The 21,025-nt window shown below is 43.2% G+C and overlaps 1 protein-coding gene across 3 annotated transcripts in view; it reads right to left on the reverse strand.

Moving 5' to 3' along the window:
- APLF (aprataxin and PNKP like factor) overlaps window positions 1-21,025 on the reverse strand; it is a 254,569-nt gene that overhangs the window by 8,644 nt on the left and 224,900 nt on the right. For 2 of the 3 annotated variants that reach the window (XM_040430043.1, XM_040430045.1), the window contains one exon: window positions 2,026-2,058. The exons of the other annotated variant lie outside the window; for it this stretch is intronic. In XM_040430043.1, coding sequence (XP_040285977.1) covers window positions 2,026-2,058 — 33 coding nt within the window. The remainder of the gene's footprint in view (window positions 1-2,025; window positions 2,059-21,025) is intronic. 3 annotated transcript variants of the gene reach the window in all.

Here is a 21,025-nt window from a genome sequence, read left to right on the forward strand (position 1 = left end):
CACCATACTTCACAGTTGGGATGAGGTTTTGATGTTGGTGTGCTGTGCCTCTTTTTCTCCACACATAGTGTTGTGTGTTTCTTCCAAACAACTCAACTTTGGTTTCATCTGTCCACAGAATATTTTGCCAGTACTGCTATGGAACATCCAGGTGCTCTTGTGCAAACTGTAAATGGGCAGCAATGTTTTTTTTGGACAGCAGTGGCTTCCTCTGTGGTATCCTCCCATGAAATCCATTCTTGTTTAGTGTTTTACATATCGTAGATTCGCTAACTGGGATGTTAGCTTATGCCAGAGACTTTTGTAAGTCTTTAGCTGACACTCTAGGATTCTTCTTCACCTCATTAAGCAGTCTGTGCTGTGCTCTTGCAGTCATCTTTACAGGACGGCCACTCCTAGGGAGAGTAGCAGCAGTGCACATCAGGCAATGCTTCTTGTGAAAAGCAAACCCAGAACTGGTGTATGTTTTTTTATAGGGCAGGGCAGCTGTAACCAACACCTCCAATCTCATCTCATTGATTGGACTCCAGTTGGCTGACACCTCTCTCCAATTAGCTCTTGGAGAGGTCATTAGTCTAGGGGTTCACATACTTTTTCCACCTGCACTGTGAATGTTTACATGGTGTGTTCAATAAAAACATGGTAACATTTAATTATTTGTGTGTTATTAGTTTAAGCAGACTGTGATTGTCTATTGTTGTGACTTAGATGAAGATCAGATCACATTTTATGACCAATTTGTGCAGAAATCCATATCATTCCAAAGGGTTCACATACTTTTTCTTGCAACTGTATATTAAATGGTGGAATTGTGTGCAAATTACTAATTTTTTGGTTATAGCAATTGTGAGGGTGGTCAGTGGGCTGGGCTCCAGGGTAACTGATGAGCTTCCTCTACCATATTGGTAATTTTGCAGCATTAATAGTAAAAGCCCAGACAACCCCTTTAATTACTACTGGGAGCATGAGATCATTATGTATACAGCTGGCGTCCATGAGGGTGGCCCTCAGGCCATCGGCCCAATGCTATATTTCCCTGTGGAGGTGTCAGACTGCCTAGACAGAACAGAGTGGAGGTCATGCCAGAGAGAAGCAGAGTACAGCACTCTGCAGAGTACAGAGTGTCACTTCCATTCTATTCACTCAGACACCTCATTCTCGTGATCGTTGGTGGTCCCAGCAGTCTGACCACCACTGATAAGATAGATCCCCTATTCTGTGGACAAAAGATAAGTCCTTATGAAGGGACAACCCCTTTAGAGTTTAGCCCAACATCTTTACATTACAGTTTCTAAATTTTGAGTCCCACAAACGACTGACTGATATGTCATAGTTTCCTAGATTAACTGTCCTCATAAGGAAAGCGCATGTAGGTAAACGTCTTCAAAAATGTAATCAACCAATCAAACCAACAAGATCTAAATTACCTGAACTACCTAATTGTTAGAATCAGGAGGAAAGTCCTTAAAAAAAAGGTAATTAAACGCCAAGTTAGGTTCCTTCAATTTATAAATCCCTCCTACTTCTGCACTTTGAAAATGTACAGAAAGATTCAGCATATTTTAAAGTGGTATTCCCACTGAGACATTTAAGGCATATTCACAGAATATGCAACAAATGTCCGATAGGTGCAGGTATCACCTCTGGGACTCTCACCTATTTTGAAAATGGAGCAGCTGCAGTAAACACATAGGTGGTCGCACATGACTGATCTCTCCATTCACTTCTGTGGGAGTTCAGAAATTAGCCAAGCATGCCTGCTCAGCTGTTTTCAGAAGCAATTGAAGAGAGCTGCACATACACGGCCATCCGTCCATTAATTGAATGCACGAGACGAGGCCCCAGAGGTGACACCTGTGCCTATTGGACATTTATGGAAATGTGGATATGCTCAAAAACGTTCAGATGGGAATACCCCTCCAAATCTTTATTCTTAATTTACAAACCACTGGCACCAAATCTAAAAAGACAACAATGATTGCATGAAATAGGTTTCAAACACATGGGGTACAGGCAGATGAGTACCTTTTTTAGGATTTCTTTTCCTTAGTTTTCTCCCTAAAAAAAAAAAAAACAGGATAAGAAATTTTACAGAACTGGAGAACAATACAGCAAAAACAAACAAAAGAGGTTATCCCATGATTACTGTAAAAAAATGAAGCTAACACCAGCCCTGTACCTCACATGGATCCAGAGATCTCCCCATTCATTGCGCCAATTATTCTGCTAGATTTATTTAGAGCTGGCAGCCTAGTGTGCTTTCTCAGAGGGTGTGTCCTGTCTGCTGCAGCTGGTGGCAGTTCAAGGATGCAACTAAGGATGTGCTTCCATCTCAGTGAGCAGGGCAGAAAAATTAGAAAACTGGCAAATAGCAGGTGACTCTTCACAGATGGATTTCGTTGAATAATTCAGTAGCTCAAATACATTTTTAATTACTTGCAATTACAAAAGTATTCAGACCTAGGTGCTGGTTTGAAAACTGTAGAACATTATTTGTGGGACATCCCCTTTAATATTGTTCTCTTTTTCTTTTTCTATTTAGTTATCCCGGCATGCCCAGTGCTGGTGGAGTACTGAATGTTCTAATAATCTGTGGAACCCCTGACAATGCTATGAACTGAGCAGTAGGGTTAGAAAATCTCATGATAAGGCCTCATGCACACGACCGTTCTGTTTTTTGCGGAAGCCGCCCGTGTGGCTTCCGCAATTTGCGGAACGGAACGGGCGGCCCATTGTAGAAATGCCTATTCTTGTCCGCAAAACAGACAAGAATAGGACATGCTATATTTTTTTTTGCGGTGCCACGCAACGGTGCAACAGATGCGAACAGCATACGGTGTGCTGTCCGCATCTTTTGCGGCCCCATTGAAGTAAATGGGTCCGCACCCGAGCCGCAAAAACTGCGGCTCGGATGCGGACCCAAACAACGGTCGTGTGCATGAGGCCTAACTCTACATGCACACGACCGTATGTGTTTTGCGGTCCGAAAATTGCGGATCCGCAAAAAAACTGATGACGTTCTGTATGGCATCCGTTTTTTTTGTGGATCCATTGTAATAATGCCTATTCTTGTCCGCAAAATAGAAAAAAATAGGACATGCACTATTTTTTTTGCGGAGCAACGGAATGGACATACTGAAATGAATGGGTCCACATCCTATCCGGAAAAAAACGGAACGGACACGGAAACTAAATACGGTCGTGTGTATGAGGCCTGAAGCAAATTCTCAGACTTCCCACACTTCACGTGTGGTGTAGTCAGTGTCGGACTGGGATGCCTACGGCCCAGCAGCAAAATTCATTCTGGGGGCCCACTGTACAGCAACATGCAAATATTACCTGCTCACACCGAGGCAGACAGCAACAAGATGACTGATTATGGGGGTCTCTGCGACAACTTCAAAAGGTGGGTCCCAGAGAAGAGGATACTGGCTGGCCCGTATCTATTCCTAGAAGCCATCTTAACCTTCCAGTGCGTCTATAATAATTAAGTGGATAGTCTACCCAGTTTTTTTTTATATTGATATAGGTTATTTGAGATGCTGTGCTGGTGGACAGGGGGCTCACCTTTCTCAGGGGCCCACCAGGGGGATTCCCATGTGTGCCAGTCCGAGCCTGGGTGTAGGCCTCCCAAACATGACCACCAGTTCCCTGCATAATTGCTGCATACATTATGACTACATCTCTACCACCAGCAAGAAAAGGTGTTTTTGGTAACCAACAAGCGGGGTCGAGTTGGAAGTTAAAATGCAGATAACACGGGGCGTGGCTAGCGGAGGATGTGAGCAGACGTGCCGAGCAGAGCTCCCGCATCATCTCGATCGTTTATCCTGAATAGAACCCCCAAAAACCGACTTTAACTCACCAAAGTTGAAGCCCCGGTACTGCTGAAGTCTGCCCACCCAAGTTTGGGACTCTCCCTGCCGATCTGTGATCTGCGATGGGCCCGAAGAGAGACTCTAAAGGTCCGAGCAGAGAGTTGCAAGATGGCGCCGGGCCTGACACGCCGCGGCGCAGTGACCGCGCGAAAGATATCCAGCGGGAAGCGGCTGCCAAGCTGGGGAGGTTTGCGCACTCATCAGAACCCCCGGACCTACCTGAATCAAGCGGGAAGAGAGACAGATCATCGTCTCATCCCGACCCCGATCGCGAGGGTGAGGAGAATAGGGAGCACAATTTATCTCCCAGCGGATCTAACAGGTATGAGGTGCTGCGATCTTGTACAGAATCGGATGGCACTGACGCTATGGAGTCCGATATAGAAGAGCCTACCCTCAAAGATGTGCTGAAAGCCATCACTCAGTGTGGGAAATCACTAACGGCCCTGAGGATGCAGGTGGGCCCATAAAAGAAGATGTGTCTATAGTGTGTCATGACCTAAAGCGCCTGGCAGACTGCACAACTGCCCTGGAAGGCCGGATGGGGGAAATTGAAGATGTTGTACACTCCCTCAAGAGAGCCTCTGCTGATCACACACAGAAAATAGCTCTTCTAATGGCTAAACAGGCCGATCTTGAAAATCGTTCGCGGAGGAATAATGTACGCATAGTGGGAGTGCCGGAGAAGGTTGAAGGGTCTAACCCGACAGATTATTTCGAAACATGGGCGAGAGAAACCTTTGGGAAAGAGACTTTGACCCCTCTTTTCGCAGTAGAACGGGCCCACAGGGTTCCTACCATGCCGTTACCACCAGGTGCCCCACCAAGACCGGTTCTTATGAAGATCCTGCATTATAAGGATAGAGATATACTCCTGCGAAAGGCTCGTGAACAACCTGATCTAACCATTGGTGGTCAAAGGGTGTCGCTGTTTCCAGATTACTCTATGGAGGTCCAGAAGCGGAGATCGCGGTTCCTGGATATAAAGAGGCGGTTACGCAGCCTGAACGTCCCCTACTCCATGTTGTTTCCAGCGCGGCTACGGATAGTTGCTTTGGGCAGAACCAACTTCTTTGAAGATCCTAAAGAGGCCCTCTGATGGGTGGACAGTCACGAAAACCGTTTGAGGAATGCTGACCCACAGGCGGATGATGGCTGAAGGACGGTTACTGCGGTTCGGTTTGCATGACTGAATTTATGGAGCGTGTGTGATACTGTGTCTGTGTGATGAGGCAGTCATGTACGTAGGGTTAGCGGTCATATTATCTGAAGTTTATTGTTCTAACATGTTTTATGCTAGCGAAATTGTGAACATCACTTATATACTGGGTTCATTAGATATTAGGAGGATTATTGAAGAGATGATGTGGGTAGTGGGAAGCAAGTGTATTGTATATTGTGGGGAGCATTGCATAGCTTTAATAACTAGACTACGCCACGCATTGCCACTAAAAGTCTAAACTGTACCGAGGAGCTGGTGGTTCTGACACGGTTGACTTTTACTGAACCTGCAGTCCCTTTGGGAGCAAGAGCGGGGACCTGTCAGACACACTGGTGACCTTGTCCCAGACTATCTAAAGGTAGGATTGATTAGGTGTTTTTTCTTTTCTCTCCTGTCTTGTTTTTTATTTTGTTTGTCTTTGTCCTAATGTTGGGGGATGTGGTTAGCTTAGAAGCCAGGTTGTGCAGGAATATACTACCACCTACAGCGGAAGTGCAGCAGAAGCATGTTGCTGGGTTAGGTCAGACTAGGATCCGATTCACTTACAGATGGTCGTTTTGTTCTAATGGCTAGTAGGGTCACCTTTTTCAGATGGAACGTTAGGGGGATTAAGGAGGCCAATAAAAGACGGGCAGTGCTAGACAGTGTGGGGAAGTATCAGCCCCTGATTTGTTGTCTCCGGGAGACTCATTTACTACCAGACCAAACTAGCATTCTCACGCCGAGATGGGCTGGTCACTGCTTCCATGCCACCTATTCTGCTTATGCAAGGGGGGTGAGCATCTTGGTGCACAGATCTATTGCATTCTCCTGTTTCTCCCAGAAAATTGATAGAGAGGGCAGATATGTTTATTTGCATGGCTCCTTATACTCAGTTGAATGTGTAATCATTGGTGTCTATATTCCCCCACCATACTCCTCACAGGTGATGAAACTGTTAATTGCTTTGATAGTGGAACGGCCTAATGTGCCTACATTAATGTTGGGCGATTTTAACAATGTACCCAGCTTGTTACTGGATATATTTCATGCTTCTCCACAGGTTGTCAGCAACGGTCTCACTCCCTTCGGCCGATTACTACAGGAAGCAGCCATTTTGGACTTCTGGAGGTTGAGGTACCCCGACACCAAGCAGTTCTCCTGTCGCTCCAGCACATATGGTTCCTTGTCCAGAATTGATTTCATTCTGGGCAATGAAGAAATGGGTTATCTGTTAGATGACATTAGATACTTGCCAAGACAAATTTCTGATCATTCAGCGATTGTGGCGACCTTTCAGTTGTTGCCGTCCGTGTCGCGCAGATCTGCCCAATGGAAGTTCAACCCCTATTTGCTGAATATCCTAGTTGATCTGTCAGATGTAAGGGATGCCCTAACTGAGTTTTTCGAACGTAATCTCTCTTCTGCCGGTAGGATAGTAGTGTGGGATACGATGAAGGCCTTCCTGCGGGATGTATGGGCTGCTAAAATTAATGGTAGGAAAAAGGAGAATAGTGCTCTAACCAGACAGTTGCTTTTGGCAGTGGAGACAGCCGAGAATAACTATGTAGAAAACCCTATGCCAGAGCTTGAATCTCAGTGGAGAGAGGCGCAGCAGCAGTTAGACGACCGCTTGCTCCGAAATGCCCGTAATAGGCGGTTTTTCTTGAAGCAAGCGTATTATGAGGAAGGGGAGAAGGCTGGCAGGTTGTTGGCTCTGATTACTAGGGCTCAACAGAAGTCTAATTACTTGGCGGCGCTGCGCGACACGGACGGTACGGTGCAGGTTACCACTGAAAAAATATCCCAGGTATTGTTAGGGTTCTATAAGAATTTATATACTTCTAAAACTGCAGCCACGGAAACCGACATCAAAAATTTCCTCCATCCCCTACGACTACCCACTCTAGATCAGGATCAAAGGACACTCCTAGATAGTCCCTTCACTCTGAGAGAACTAGAAGTGGCGCTGGGAGACATGGCTAACAATAAAGCCCCAGGGAGTGATGGCCTACCTGCTGAGATTTATAAACAATTTGCCCCAATTCTATTGCCCCAGTTATTGGAAGTATTTAATGAGGCCCGGCTGATGGGGAAACTGCCCGACACGATGAATGAGGCGATTGTAGTTGTTATACCAAAGCCGGGTAAGGATCCGGTGGAGGCGGAGTCATATAGGCCCATCTCATTGTTGCAGGCGGATGTCAAGCTGCTGGCTAAAATATTGGATAACTGTCTTAACTCGGTCATTGCCTCACTCATAAACAAGGACCAGGCAGGATTTATGCCAAACATGTCGACCGCGGTAAACATCAGGAGACTACACTTAAATGTTCAGGTGGGCCAGGTCCACGCCTTGAATGCGGCGGTCGCGTCTCTTGGCGCGGCCAAAGCATTAGACAGCGTGGAATGGCAGTACTTGTTCCTGGTCTTGGAAAAGATGGGGGTGGGATTGGTATTTATTGATTGGATCAAAATGCTGTACGCATGCCCTATGGCTAGAATACAGGTGAACGGATGCCTTTCTGACCCATTCAACTTGCAGAGGGGTACCCGACAGGGATGCCCGTTGTCACCGTTGTTTGCGGTGGCAATCGAGCCCTTGGCGGAGGCTATACGCTCATCAGCGGCGGTCAAGGGACTTAAATATGGGGCGGTAACTGAAAAAGTAGCATTATACGCAGATGATTTGCTCATGTTTTTAGATGAATGGGAGACGTCCCTGCAAGCTGCTATGGAAATTATTAACAGATATGGACATATATCGGGCCTAAGAATAAACTGGTCAAAGTTGGTCCTATTGCCGCTTGCTGGTGGTGGTTCGGTGGATCCTGCCATGGCCGGTGGGCTACAGATAGTGTCGAGTTTCAAATACTTGGGGATACAGATCTCCAGAAATAGCGGGGACTTTATAGACCTGAATGTAATGCCGTTACTGGATAAGTTCAGGAAGAAAGTACAGGCGTGGTCGAAACTACCTTTATCTATTGTTGGTAGAACAAACCTGCTTAAAATGATTCTTATGCCCCAGCTTCTTTATGTGCTGCATAACGCCCCTATGTGGATTCCACTAAATGTGTTTTATACTATCAACGCAATCTTTAGAGACTTAATTTGGAAGAAGGGGATTCCTCGGATAAAACTGAGTACCCTGTGTAGATCTAAGACTCAAGGTGGACTGAGTGTCCCTGATACCTTGGTTTATTTTCTGGTGGCCCAAATGCAGCACATAAGGGGTTGGGGTAAGGAAGAACAGGTTAATAAGATAGGCAGAATAGTAAAGCACTTGCTTAACAGAGGGTGCCTCCTATCTGCGCTAGAGGATGGTGCTTTTAAAGAGGTAGGGAGAAGATACGGGGTATTGGATTTGATACATAGGGTGTGGTGGAAAACCAGGAAAATGGCAGGTATTGTAGGGTATACGAAGTTTACTCCAATTTGGCCGAATATTATGTATACTGAACTCAATAAGGTTTCCAGTGTTAGGACATGGAGGAAATTTGGCCTGGACAGGCTATGTCAATTATTCTGAGACACATCCCTTAAGAATTTTTCTACACTACAGCAGGAGTTTAGGCTGCCTAAATCTCTTTTCTATGTATATTTGCAAGTGAGACATGCCATACAAGTGCAGGAGCGACAGGAGAAGTTGTTGCCTGCCCAGAAGCACCTGATTATAGACCTCACGGCCACTGGAGGAGGTTCGGGGGGAGCGATATCGATGCATTATCTCAGCCTAATGCATGCATAAAAAGAATCCATTACAACTGTTTGAAAAATGGGAAAAAGATATACCAGGATTGAAGGAGGACCATTGGGAAAAGGTGCTAGCTGATTTTCCTGATATAGCGGTAAGTGAGGCTCACAGGGTCTCGCAATTGCTGTTGCTTCACGGGGTATATGGGACCAGGGCTGTGGAGTCGGAGTCGAGGAGTCGGAGGAAATTTTGGGTACCTGGAGTCGGAGTCGGCAAACAATGCACCGACTCCGACTCCTACTAAATTTAGATTGGAATAAAAAAAATAAAAAAAAGTTTAAATGTCCCAATTCACAAAAAGTTATAATTAATGACTTCTCTACTGTAAGAATAAAGACCAATGCATGCAGTGCCTCACGTAACCGCAAAACGAACACGTTAAGTGACCGTGAAGAAGCATGCTTTTCATGTGCTTCACTATATGGCACACAACGCACAATTAGGAGCTGCAATACTTATACTTTCCATAGTGTTGTGTTCTGCTTTTACAGGGAACGCAGCGTCCATGTGTAACCTAGCCTCTCACTGATAAGGGATTAAATAAATATGTTTTTTGCAGGACTAGAGAGTGAGACACTTGTATAAGTGAAGGGAATGGAGGGCCAATAGTTCAAGACTGAAGCTGTAAACCATTGGAAAAACTGCTGTCATTCAGCTAAGGCTATAAAAACTTGTAAACTCCGATTGTTAGCTTAAACTTTAAACATGACTATGGGATTCTCCTAGGAAAATCATGTTTTAGAATAAATGCCCCTTCCTGGATCCTCCTTTGTTTTCATTGTGTTTGTCTTTTGCTTAAACTGTGCAATACAGTAGACTGTTGGCTTCCCAGCCAGTAGTCCTGTGGTAGGTTGCGTTTCTTTCCCTCAAGGAATGTATAAAATACATTCGCATATTAATACAGAGGAGTCGGAAGTACATAAAACTGAGGAGTCGGAGTCGGAACATTTATCTACCGACTCCACAGCCCTGTATAGGACCCCGAAAATGTTACATAGAATAGGATTTCATGCTGATGATACATGCCCAAGATGTGGGTCTACGTCTGCTGACCTAATACACTTGATGTGGAACTGTCCGCGCCTACACAGATATTGGAATGATGTGGCAGACCTCATTGTGAAGGTTTATGGGGTTACGATTGAACGTTCTCCTTTATTATGCATATTGGGATATGTTGGTGAAGTGTCGGGACCTAGAGAGGTTAAGTTGGCAATTCAGCGCATTTTATATCAGGCTAGAAAGAGGATAGTGTCCCGATGGATAGCTCAAGATCCACCGGAGGTGTGCGAATTAGTAACAGCGACACACACTTTGGTGCAACTCGAGAGTTATGTTTATCAAAAGAGGGGGAATAACAAAAAGTTTAATAAAATCTGGTATGCATGGATTGAACATTTCCATCATGTTGTTTAGGACAGAGGCCTGTGAAATCTGGGTATAGTGTACCTTAAAAAGTAATATGCATATGAGCTGGTGTGCTTGTAGTATGAGTGTGAATTGGATCGTATCCTGAACTATGCTGTGGATTATTTCCGAGATGGACTGCACCTGGACTTTGGGGCTGGGGAAGGGGGGGGGAGGGTTTATATGTGTTGTTACCTGTGTCCGCATGTAAAATGAAAAATGTATTTCAAATAAAAAGATTTGATAAAAAAAAAAATAATAATGCAGATAACACTGGGCAGAAGCCCTTCTCTCATCACAGGCTTCTGCCCGCTGCTCCATTTAATCCTTAGATGTTAATTCAAAGATCATCTGTCACAGTTTAGTATGTAATACAATATATTCTCAAAGGGGCTTATCTCTATATACTATGACAGTGATGACTGTCAGGCTGTTTAGGGATGCACCCTATAGATATTTACAGGAGAAATAACAGAGGAACACTAGAACACAGCATTACAAGAAAAGGTGTCCCAGCATTGTTATTAAATGTGGAATAAACATATTTACTAAAATAGATGTCAGGAGAGGGGACATGTCCTCCTTAACCCTTTCTACCCCAGGCCAATTTTCACCTTCCTGCTCAGGCCATTTTTTGCAATGTGTCACTTTATGTGGTAATAACTTTGGATCACTTTTATTCTGGCCATTCTGTTTTCTCGTGACCCATTGAACTTCATGACAGTGGTAAATTTGAGTCAATATAGTTGTCGTTTATTTATAAAAAAAAATCCCTTTTTCTTATATTTCCGGTCACATAGCTGTATGAGGGCTTATTTTTTGCGGGACAAGATGTACTTTCTAATGCCACCATTAATTATGGCATAAAATGTAGTGGGAAGCGGGAAAAAAATTCCAAATGGGATGGAATTGAAAAAAAAAAAAAAGCAATCCCTCCACGTTTTTATGGGTTTTGCTCCCACAGCGTTTCGTTAACACCAAAATTGACTTATGCCCTTCACTCTCTGGGTCAGTACAATTACAACAATACCCCATATGTATAGGTTTTTCATGTATAAATAGTGTAAAAATCCATTTAAACTTTGATAACATATTTTTTGAAATCACCATATTCTGACCCCCATAACTTTTTTTTATACTTTACTGAGCTGTTTAGGGGCTCATTTTTAGCGGAACAATCTGTACTTTTTATTGATACCATTTTGGAGTGCGCGTGACTTTTTGATCACATTTTAGTACTTTTTTTTGGTAAGAGTAGCAATGAAAAATGACAAATCGGCCATTTTGACCCTTTTTTACGCCATAAGCCGTATTGAATTTTTTTTTCTATTTTAATAATATGGGCATTTTCGGTCGCGGTGATACCAATGTTGTTTATATTTTTATATTAATTGTTATTTAGGTATTTATTTTTTTAATTATACGGAAAGGGGGGTGATTTTAAACTTTTATATATATTTTTTATATATATATATTATACGTTTTTTTATTTATTTTGTGGCTCATATATGAGCTTATTAATTATGTTTTTTAATTTTTAATTTTGTTCTTTCAAGGATTTTATATTTGCCATTGAAAGTCAATGTTGCTCATTTCTTATCCTGGCCTGCCATCTGGTGGCCAAAATAAGAATTGCAGCCTGAACACTTTCAGCCTCATCAGCGAGGCTGAAGGTGTTCAACGCAAGTACCGATGCCCCATTTGGCCACACGTTTTTTGCGCATTTAGATGCCGTGACCTCACTTGGTCACGGCATCTAAAGAATTTATTACCGCAATCGGCATTATTGCCGGTCACGGTAATTAGCCACTGGTCTTCGCACATCGCTCCAGCGCCGTATGCTGGTAGCGAAAGGGTTAAGACAAAATAGCTATCAGTCATCATTCCCTATATGTCGACTTTATGTTGGCATCATTTAGTAAAAGTAATTTTATTTTTTAGGACGTTAGAAGGCTTAGGAGTTTAGAATCCATTTTTCAACATTTCCAAAACCATTTTTTTAAGCACCAATTCAGATATAAAGTGTTTTTAAGGGGCTTACATAATGGAAACTTACATAATAGCTTACATGGGGGCATGATGGCTTACATGGGGGCTGATGGCTGACATGGGGGGCTAATGGCTGACATGGGGGGCTAATGGCTGACATGGGGGGCTAATGGCTGACATGGGGGGCTAATGGCTGACATGGGGGGCTAATGGCTGACATGGGGGGCTAATGGCTGATACGGGGGGCTAATGGATGGGGGCTGATGTCTGACATGGGGGTCTGATCTGAGGTCTGAATAACATTGGGGGTATGAGTGGGGCTGTGAGCTGAGGTCTGATTAACATTGGGGGTCTGATTGCTGGTCTGTCCTGAGGTGTAATGGGAAATATTTTTTTCTTATTATCCTCCTCTAAAACCTAGGTGTGTCTTAGAGGGCGAAAAATACTGTCCTCAAACCAGCGATTGTCTGAGGCAGAGAGAAGATACCAGGACCACACAGAGGAGAAGCCAGCTGCTGCAGACGGAACCAGGGCCAGGTAAGCTGCGAGGGAGGGGCGCCAAAATGTAGCTTTGCTTGTGTTTGCAAAAATCCTTGCACCGGCCCTGCCAGTAATAGGGCTGACCAATTCATTTGGCAAAAAATAATCTAGTAAACTTAAACTTAAGCCATGATGTTTGCTGAGGCAATGTAATAAGGCAATTATTTCTTTTACTTAAGTGAAACATTGTGTTGTTCTATACTATCCATCATCATTTCCACAAGTTGCAAAAAATGCTTACAAAGAACAGAACAATTGTTTGAAAATTTGTTTTACGCCATGACACATAAATTGGTGTCACCGGGAAGACTTGCTTTGTAGGAGCTTAACAGCGCTGCCTTTTTCTCTAAACGGACATATCAGCATTTTCTTGCTGACTATTCTTTGTACCAATTTCTAAAAATGAAACTGAGCAGCATTTCCACTACTGATTAAAGAAGTATGCAGAAAAATATACAAAGGTAAAATTGACAATAACAAGGCGGTGCCTTGAGGCAGGAGAGGAAAGGCTCCATTTTATACAGTAGGTTTCCTAACGGCTTGCCGATGCTGTTTTACGTAGGCACTCTGTCTGCTGTGATTTTATCCATGCTTCTTGTAGACACCTTCAAAGTTCAGTCTTGGACTGTGTGAAGAATGAAATGCACCCATCTTCTAAATAATCCAAAACACAGTCCTTGTGTTAATGTTGTGCCCACCACCATCCCATTCCTCTGGGAGGGAACTCGTGCTGCTTCATATAGCCTCATACCACTGCTGTTCATAGGTCCAGACCTGCTCTCCACCAGCTGAAATCCTCTGTGTTCCTTTCCTGCTGTAGGCTTTGGCCTGCGCTTGCTGGAAAATCCTCTTCTGTCTGTGCATGCACTTCCCGGCTCTTCGAGGGTCACCGCGTGCGCACCCTAATCTTCCCCATCTTATGGTTTGCCACCTCAGGATATTTAAGGCACCTTTACCTTAGGAGAGGGTGTCTGAGCAATAGGTTTCTAGATTGCTAGTCCCTGAGTAAAGTGTACTGTTCCATTAGTCTGCCTGTGTACCAACCTCTGCCTGTTTCCTGATTATGACCTTCTGCAGTCTGACCTGACCCAAGCCTGATTACAGTATCGATGCTCTGCTGCCTGCCTTGACCTTCGGCTTGTCTTGGGGTAACTATAGAACTATATGAAGCATTTGCTCAAATATGTAGTTGGTTGTAAACTGTAACAACTATTTAATTTACAGATGGTGTCAGGAATTGATTTTTAACTTTGACCAGGTTACAGTGTATAAAATAACTTTCAAATTGCTTTGTCTGCCCATAGACGTATTGCTCCCCCCTCCCCCATTTCTATAAACGCTATGGAAAACAGCGCTGTACTGATAGGAGCCGTTATAAGGAATGGTCCACAAGATAAGTTTTACTCCCTCACTGCAGCCTTGTACATATCTGTTGGTTTTGTTACTGGGGTCACCTGGGAAAGAGATCTAAAGGAAATGTGTGTTAAATATATTTTATTAGATTTTTTGGCAATCTTTCGTTTATCTATTTTCAATGACATTATATATTATATTATTTTTGCACTGGCCACTAACCCTAATATGTTGAGACCATGTGAATGCTATAATGCTAAAGAACAGGAAGACTTGAAACATTAGTCTTAGTGGGCAGCGTGAAAACTGCATGATTTTTAAGGGGCTTTCTAGGTGTTTAATATCAATATCAGATCGGCACTCATTGGCCTCCACGCAGCTTGCCAAGCACAGTGCGGACCCCTGCATATTGGCTGCGCTTGGTATTGCAGCTCAGTCGTGGGGGCTGAGCTGCACCTAGGCTATGAGACCAATGAATGTAACGTCACAGACCTAGGATGAGGCTGCAGCGTTCACCGGAGCGCTCTGGTGTATTCATACAGCTTGTCGGCAGGGGTGCCATGAGTCAAACCCCTGCTGATCTGATATTGATGACCTATTCTGAGGATAGATCACAGTTCTGATCAATAAGGATAATCAGTAATCCAAGTCAGTCACTAGTGTAAATAGATTATAAATATTCACAGAGCACCTTCACCAGTGTAAAACGTAACCTTTACTGAGAATATTAAAATTAACCCAAAATGCGCCAATAAAACACTTTTGACTGGTAGGCTGGGGAGGCTGAGGAAAAGAAAAATATCTTACCCTCACATTTGCCCTACCTACTGATAACCTGCCTACAAAAAACGGAAGGGGCGATCCCATATCAGGAACCTCCTATTAGCCCTATATGTCCCTGACAAGGGATAGATGCCACCACCAAATGAGAGACTTATTGTATCTATTTGTACAATACACATTGTCAGTGGTCAAGGTACATATCAAAAACAAAAAATGTATATATGATAATCACGCACATATTATATCTGCGCCCATGTATCTAATGGTATCGAAGTCTTATGATTACCATCAGATAGCTGGAGCACATATCATATGTCCCAGGTATTTTACTTTGTCCAGACACATTTCCCTAACTCGTATTGTATAATTAGTTCATCAGGGGATCACATTAACATAAATATTCTCGACCTCAAACAATAAAGGAAAGATATATGTGCGAATCAATTTAAATCCACAATGCCCATAGGATCTTATATCGGGATAATTAGCCCAAAAACAAAAGAAAGATGACAACCACCACTTATGATAGAACTCAATCCATATTAGCTATATACAGTATAGTGAAGGATTTAATGCTCATGGTATAACAAAGCATAAAATTAATCTGATGTTAGGAAAAGCATAGCTATATACTCCGTTAGAAAAAAAGAAAAACAATCACCACTTATAAAAGGACACCAAAAAACTTGACTAAATGTATATGACAGATAATAAAGATGTTAGTAATAATGGTACAGCAATACATAGGCTTAAACACAAGCTATTGATACGGGAGGCGAGTCTATATACTCAATTATAGAATTCCAGATATAGTCATACTTCCTTTCTTTCTCCTCCCCAATGTGATGCCAGGTCCAGGCCTAGGGCTGGTTTCACACTTGCGTTGTCCGGATCCGGCGTGTACTCCATTTGCCGGAATTACACGCCGGATCCGTAAAAATGCAAGTGAACTGAAAGCATCTGAAGACGGATCCGTCTTCAAAATGCGTTCAGTGTTACTATGGCACCCAGGACGCTATTAAAGTCCTGGTTGCCATAGTAGGAGCGGGGAGCGGGGGAGCGGTATACTTACAGTCCGTGCGGCTCCCGGGGCGCTCCAGAATGACGTCAGAGCGCCACATGCGCATGGATGACGTGATCCATACGACACGTCATCCATGAGCGTGGGGCGCCCTGACGTCACTCTGGAGCGCCCGGACTGTAAGTATGCTGCTCCCCCGCTCCCCACTACACTTTACCATGGCTGCCAGGACTTTAGCGCAATGCGCCGAAACGACGTTTAGCTTAAGGCCGGATCTGGATTAATGCCTTTTAATGGGCATTAATTCCGGATCCAGCCTTGCGGCAAGTGTTCAGGATTTTTGGCCGGAGCAAAAAGCGCAGCATGTTGCAGTATTTTCTCCGGCCAAAAAACGTTCCGGTCCGGAACTGAAGACATCCTGATGCATCCTGAAAGGATTTCTCTCCATTCAGAATGCATTAGGATAAAACTGATCAGGATTCTTCCGGCATAGAGCCCCGACGACGGAACTCTATGCCGGAAGAAAAGAACGCAAGTGTGAAAGAGCCCTTGGGTCCAGTGGTGATTGTAAATCAACAGGTCAGCATTGGTGGTGCAGTGGTAGTGTGGTATCTGTCCATGTATGCCTGCAGTCAGCGTCGCTCTAAATACCCGCACGCCGGTGTTCCGTGATATTTCTCTACCCGTGAAATTTCCCTACCATCGTCACTTCCTGTTGTGACGCGGCCGCACCGGACATGACGTTCCCAGCTTTGGAAGGAGGTGTGCCGCGCCGCTCAGGCGCACAACGACAGGGTAGGGAAATTTCACACCAGAGTTGGGGAAAAGGGGCCACCTAATGCGCTTGCACCTGTGCACCCAGCGGACAGGGAGATCTCTTATACCGAACAGCAATCCGATCACCGCGCCTGCGCACTGTGGGGGGGTAGGGAGAACCGATGGCCATTTGTTCTGATAAATCTCCCTACCACTCACTGCGCACGTGCGGTGTCTGATCATCTGAAGCCAGCTGAGAGCTAGTATCTGATCATCTGAAGCCCCGTCTTTGTGCGCCTGCGCGACGCAGCACACCTCCTTCCAAAGCTGGGAACGTCATGTCTGGTGCGGCCGCATCACAACAGAAAGTGACGAGGGTAGGGAAATTTCACGGGTAGGGGAAATATCACGGAACACCAGAAAACCGAAAGTCACGTGAATGGAAGCTACGGCCCGCGGTGGAACGCAAAATTAGGAAGTAAATCGCAGTTATTGGAATCTGTATGAAACAGAACAGAAAACTTACTGGGCATGTGGATAATGCTATAAATGAGTGGCCACTGTCTCTTATAGTTGCTCAGCTGTTTATTTAAGCCACTTTATACAATCCTAAATGTCATTTATTATTGACCTGCATAAACGGGGGAGGGGGAGGCAATATATAGTGAAGGTTACTATCCCTTTTTAATGGTGCAGTAAATGATTAATAACTGCATCAGTCCTAGCCACCAGATAGATTGACGAAAGAACAGCTAGTTATCCAATAATAGATCATATAAAACATGCAAAATTCAAAAATCTGATTAGTGGTATACAAGTCCCTATCAGATTGGAACAGTTTCAATGGAGTCCAGGGGAAATGGGACTACTAAAACAAGGAATTAACAAATTAAAAACAAAAGAAGGAAGGTATATGGAAGAAGATAAAGAACTAGCTGACTGCTTCAATGAATACTTCTGTTCAGTTTTTACAAAGGAAAATGAAGGATAAATGAAGGATAAGGACCTCAGTTAGGAAGGAAAACTAATGAATCTTTTGATGTATGTGTCTTTACAGAGGAAGAGGTTCTAAGTCAGCTGTCTAAAATGAATACAAATAAGTCACAGGGGCCTGATGGGATACACCCAAAGCTATTAAAAGAGCTCAGCAGTGAACTAGCAAAACCATTAACAGATTTATTTAACCAATCACTGGCAACAGGAGTCGTCCCAGAAGATTGGAAATTAGCAAATGTTGTGCCCATTCACAAGAAAGGTAGTAGGGAGGAATTGGGCAACTATAGGCCAGTAAGCCTGACATCAATAGTGGGGAAATAATTGGAAACCATACTTAAGGAGAGGATTGTGGAACATCTAAAATCCCATGGATTGAAAGATGAAAAACAGCATGGGTTTACTTCAGGGAGATCATGTCAAACTAATCTTATTGATTTTTTTGATTGGGTGACTAAAATAATAGATGGCGGAGGTGCAGTAGACATCGCTTATCTAGACTTTAGTAAGGCTTTTGATACTGTCCCACATTGAAGGCTTATCAATAAATTGCAGTCTTTGTGCTCGGACTCCCATATTGTTGAATGGATTCGGCAGCGGCTGAGGGACAGACAACAGAGGGTTGTAGTCAATGGAGTATATTCAGACCATGGTCTTGTTACCAGTGGGGTACCTCAGGGATCTGTTCTGGGACCCATATTGTTTAATATCTTTATCAGCGAAATTGCAGAAGTACTTGATGGTAAGGTGTGTCTTTTTGCTGATGACACAAAGATTTGTAACCGGGTTGATGTTCCTGGAGGGATACACCAAATGGAAATGGATTTAGGAAAACTAGAGGAATGGTCAAAAATCTGGCAACTAAAATTTTATGTTGATAAGTACAAGATAATGCACCTGGGGTGTAAAAACCCAAGAGCAGAATATAAAATCAGTGATACAGTCCTAACCTCAGTATCTGAGGAAAGGGATTTAGGGGTTATTATTTCAGAAGACTTAGAGGTAGGCAGACAATGTCATAGAGCAGCAGGAAATGCTAGCAGAATGCTTGGGTGTATAGGGAGAGGAATTACCAGTAGAAAGAGGGAGGTGCTCATGCCGCTCTACAGAGCACTAGTGAGACCTCATTTGGAGTATTGTGCTCAGTACTGGAGACCATATCTCCAAAAGGATATTGATACTTTGGAGAGAGTTCAGAGAAGAGCTACTAAACTGGTACATGGATTGCAGGATAAAACTTACCAGGAAAGATTAAAGGACCTTAACATGTATAGCTTGGAAGAAAGACGAGACAGAGGGGATATGATAGAAACTTTTAAATACATAGGGAATCAACAAGGTAAAAGAGGAGAGAATATTTAAAAGAAGAAAAACTGCTACAAGAGGACATATTTTTAAATTAGAGGGGCAAAGGTTTAAAAGTAATATCAGGAAGTATTACTTTACTGAGAGAGTAGTGGATGCATGGAATAGCCTTCCTGCAGAAGTGGTAGCTGCAAATACAGTGAAGGAGTTTAAGCATGCATGGGATAGGCATAAGGCCATCCTTCATATAAGATAGGGCCAGGGGCTATCCATAGTATTTAGTATATTGGGCAGACTAGATGGGCCAAAGGGTTCTTATCTGCCAACACATTCTATGTTTTAAAATCTATATAGTCATTTAGACCAAAAGGGGTAATGGTATTCAACCTAGGGTTGGGCGATATACCGGTGTTGGCGGTATACCGCGGTATTAGGAAACAGCGATATGGCGATATCGCTGTTTCCTAATTACCGCAGTATTTTGTGACGTCATAGAAGTGGTCATGTGCGCTGACCGCTTCAAAATCTGCATCCGCGTGATAAAGAAGGTCGACAACAATATAGACCAAAATTTTATATGCACTTTTTTCTCCTGACTATGCGGTGAACGCCATAACAGAAAAAAAAAAATTCTGAAAACTGCGCGATTCGCCTTTTTTTTTTTATCACCTTGTCCCCCCAAAAAATAGGATCGGATTGTTCTATTATGGGCCGGACGTTCCATAAAATGCGGAATGCATGCAGCTTTTTTTTGCGTGGTATCGAATGGTATCAAGTATCGAAATACTTTTTTATGGTATCGAAACCGAATCAAAATTTTGGTATCGAAACAACCCTACATGAGACGTGACTCAGATATTTAATAAGCCAGCACCTCACCTGCAGACAGCTGTTTCGGGGTGCAGAGCACAGAGTACTGGCTTACTGGGTGAGAGGTCAAGTTAGGATTTGTGGGGTACTATCTCTCCTTGGGGAGAGAACACTTTAATTGGCGTGAGGAGAGATAGTACACCCCAAATTACTGTATATGGTGGAAATCATTAATAAACTGACTTATGGCCTATCATATGACACACTATCTCATGTGAATGGTATAATATGTAATGTGATAACTCATATAATTTGACTCAAGTCACTGTGAGATGCCAACAAGGTATTGAATAATGAATGCACCACTATGGGTTAAATGCCCTGATGCCTTGTTCTGGTGGTGCACTTGTAAAAAAAACGCAGCACTCTAGTCTTAATTCTCTCAAAGGTTTATTCACCAACACTTGGCGACGTTTCGACCTGTGTGGTCTTTATCAAGCCCCCTAAGTGTTGGTGAATAAATCTTTGAGAGAATCAAGACTGGAGAGTGCTGCGTTTTTTTTTACAAGTGCATCTACAGTTGGGGGAGTCTGAGACTTACTTCCGACACGGCAGGCACCACCACAATAAGGAACAGTATTTACCCCTATTTTCCGTTGTGCTGCTACATTTTGCTTTTTTCTTGTTCTGGTGGTGACACTCTATTGAGCCTGTCTTCAGCTGCCATGACAGAGAGTGCTCCTCATGAAAGCTTCTTTCTCCTTGTTTTAGTGATCAGTGGGGTCAAAAGCTTTGATATGTATATATGTACATACTGTACTATGAGCTATCAAATGTGAGACAATCACCAGTCCAGTCCTGCTATAAAAATAAAGGGATATATATAGGTAATATATATTAATATATATATATATATATATATATATATATATATATATATATATATATATATATAAAGAAGGTCATACAGTCCTGATCAAAAGTTTAAGACCACTTGAAAAATGGCAGAAAATCATATTTAGCATGGCTGGATCTTAACAAGGTTCCAAGTAGAGCTTCAACATGCAACAAGAAGAAATGGGAGTGAGACAAAACATTTTTTGAGCATTCAATTTAATGAAAACAACGAATAAACTGAAACAGGCTGTTTTTCAACTGATCAAAAGTTTAGGACCACATGCCTTTAAAAGGCCAAATCTGTGCAAAGATGTGGATTCATTGTCATTTTCTGT

This window comes from Bufo bufo, chromosome 4 (assembly GCF_905171765.1).
Source record: "Bufo bufo chromosome 4, aBufBuf1.1, whole genome shotgun sequence".
In the NCBI taxonomy this organism is placed as follows: Eukaryota; Metazoa; Chordata; class Amphibia; order Anura; family Bufonidae; genus Bufo; species Bufo bufo.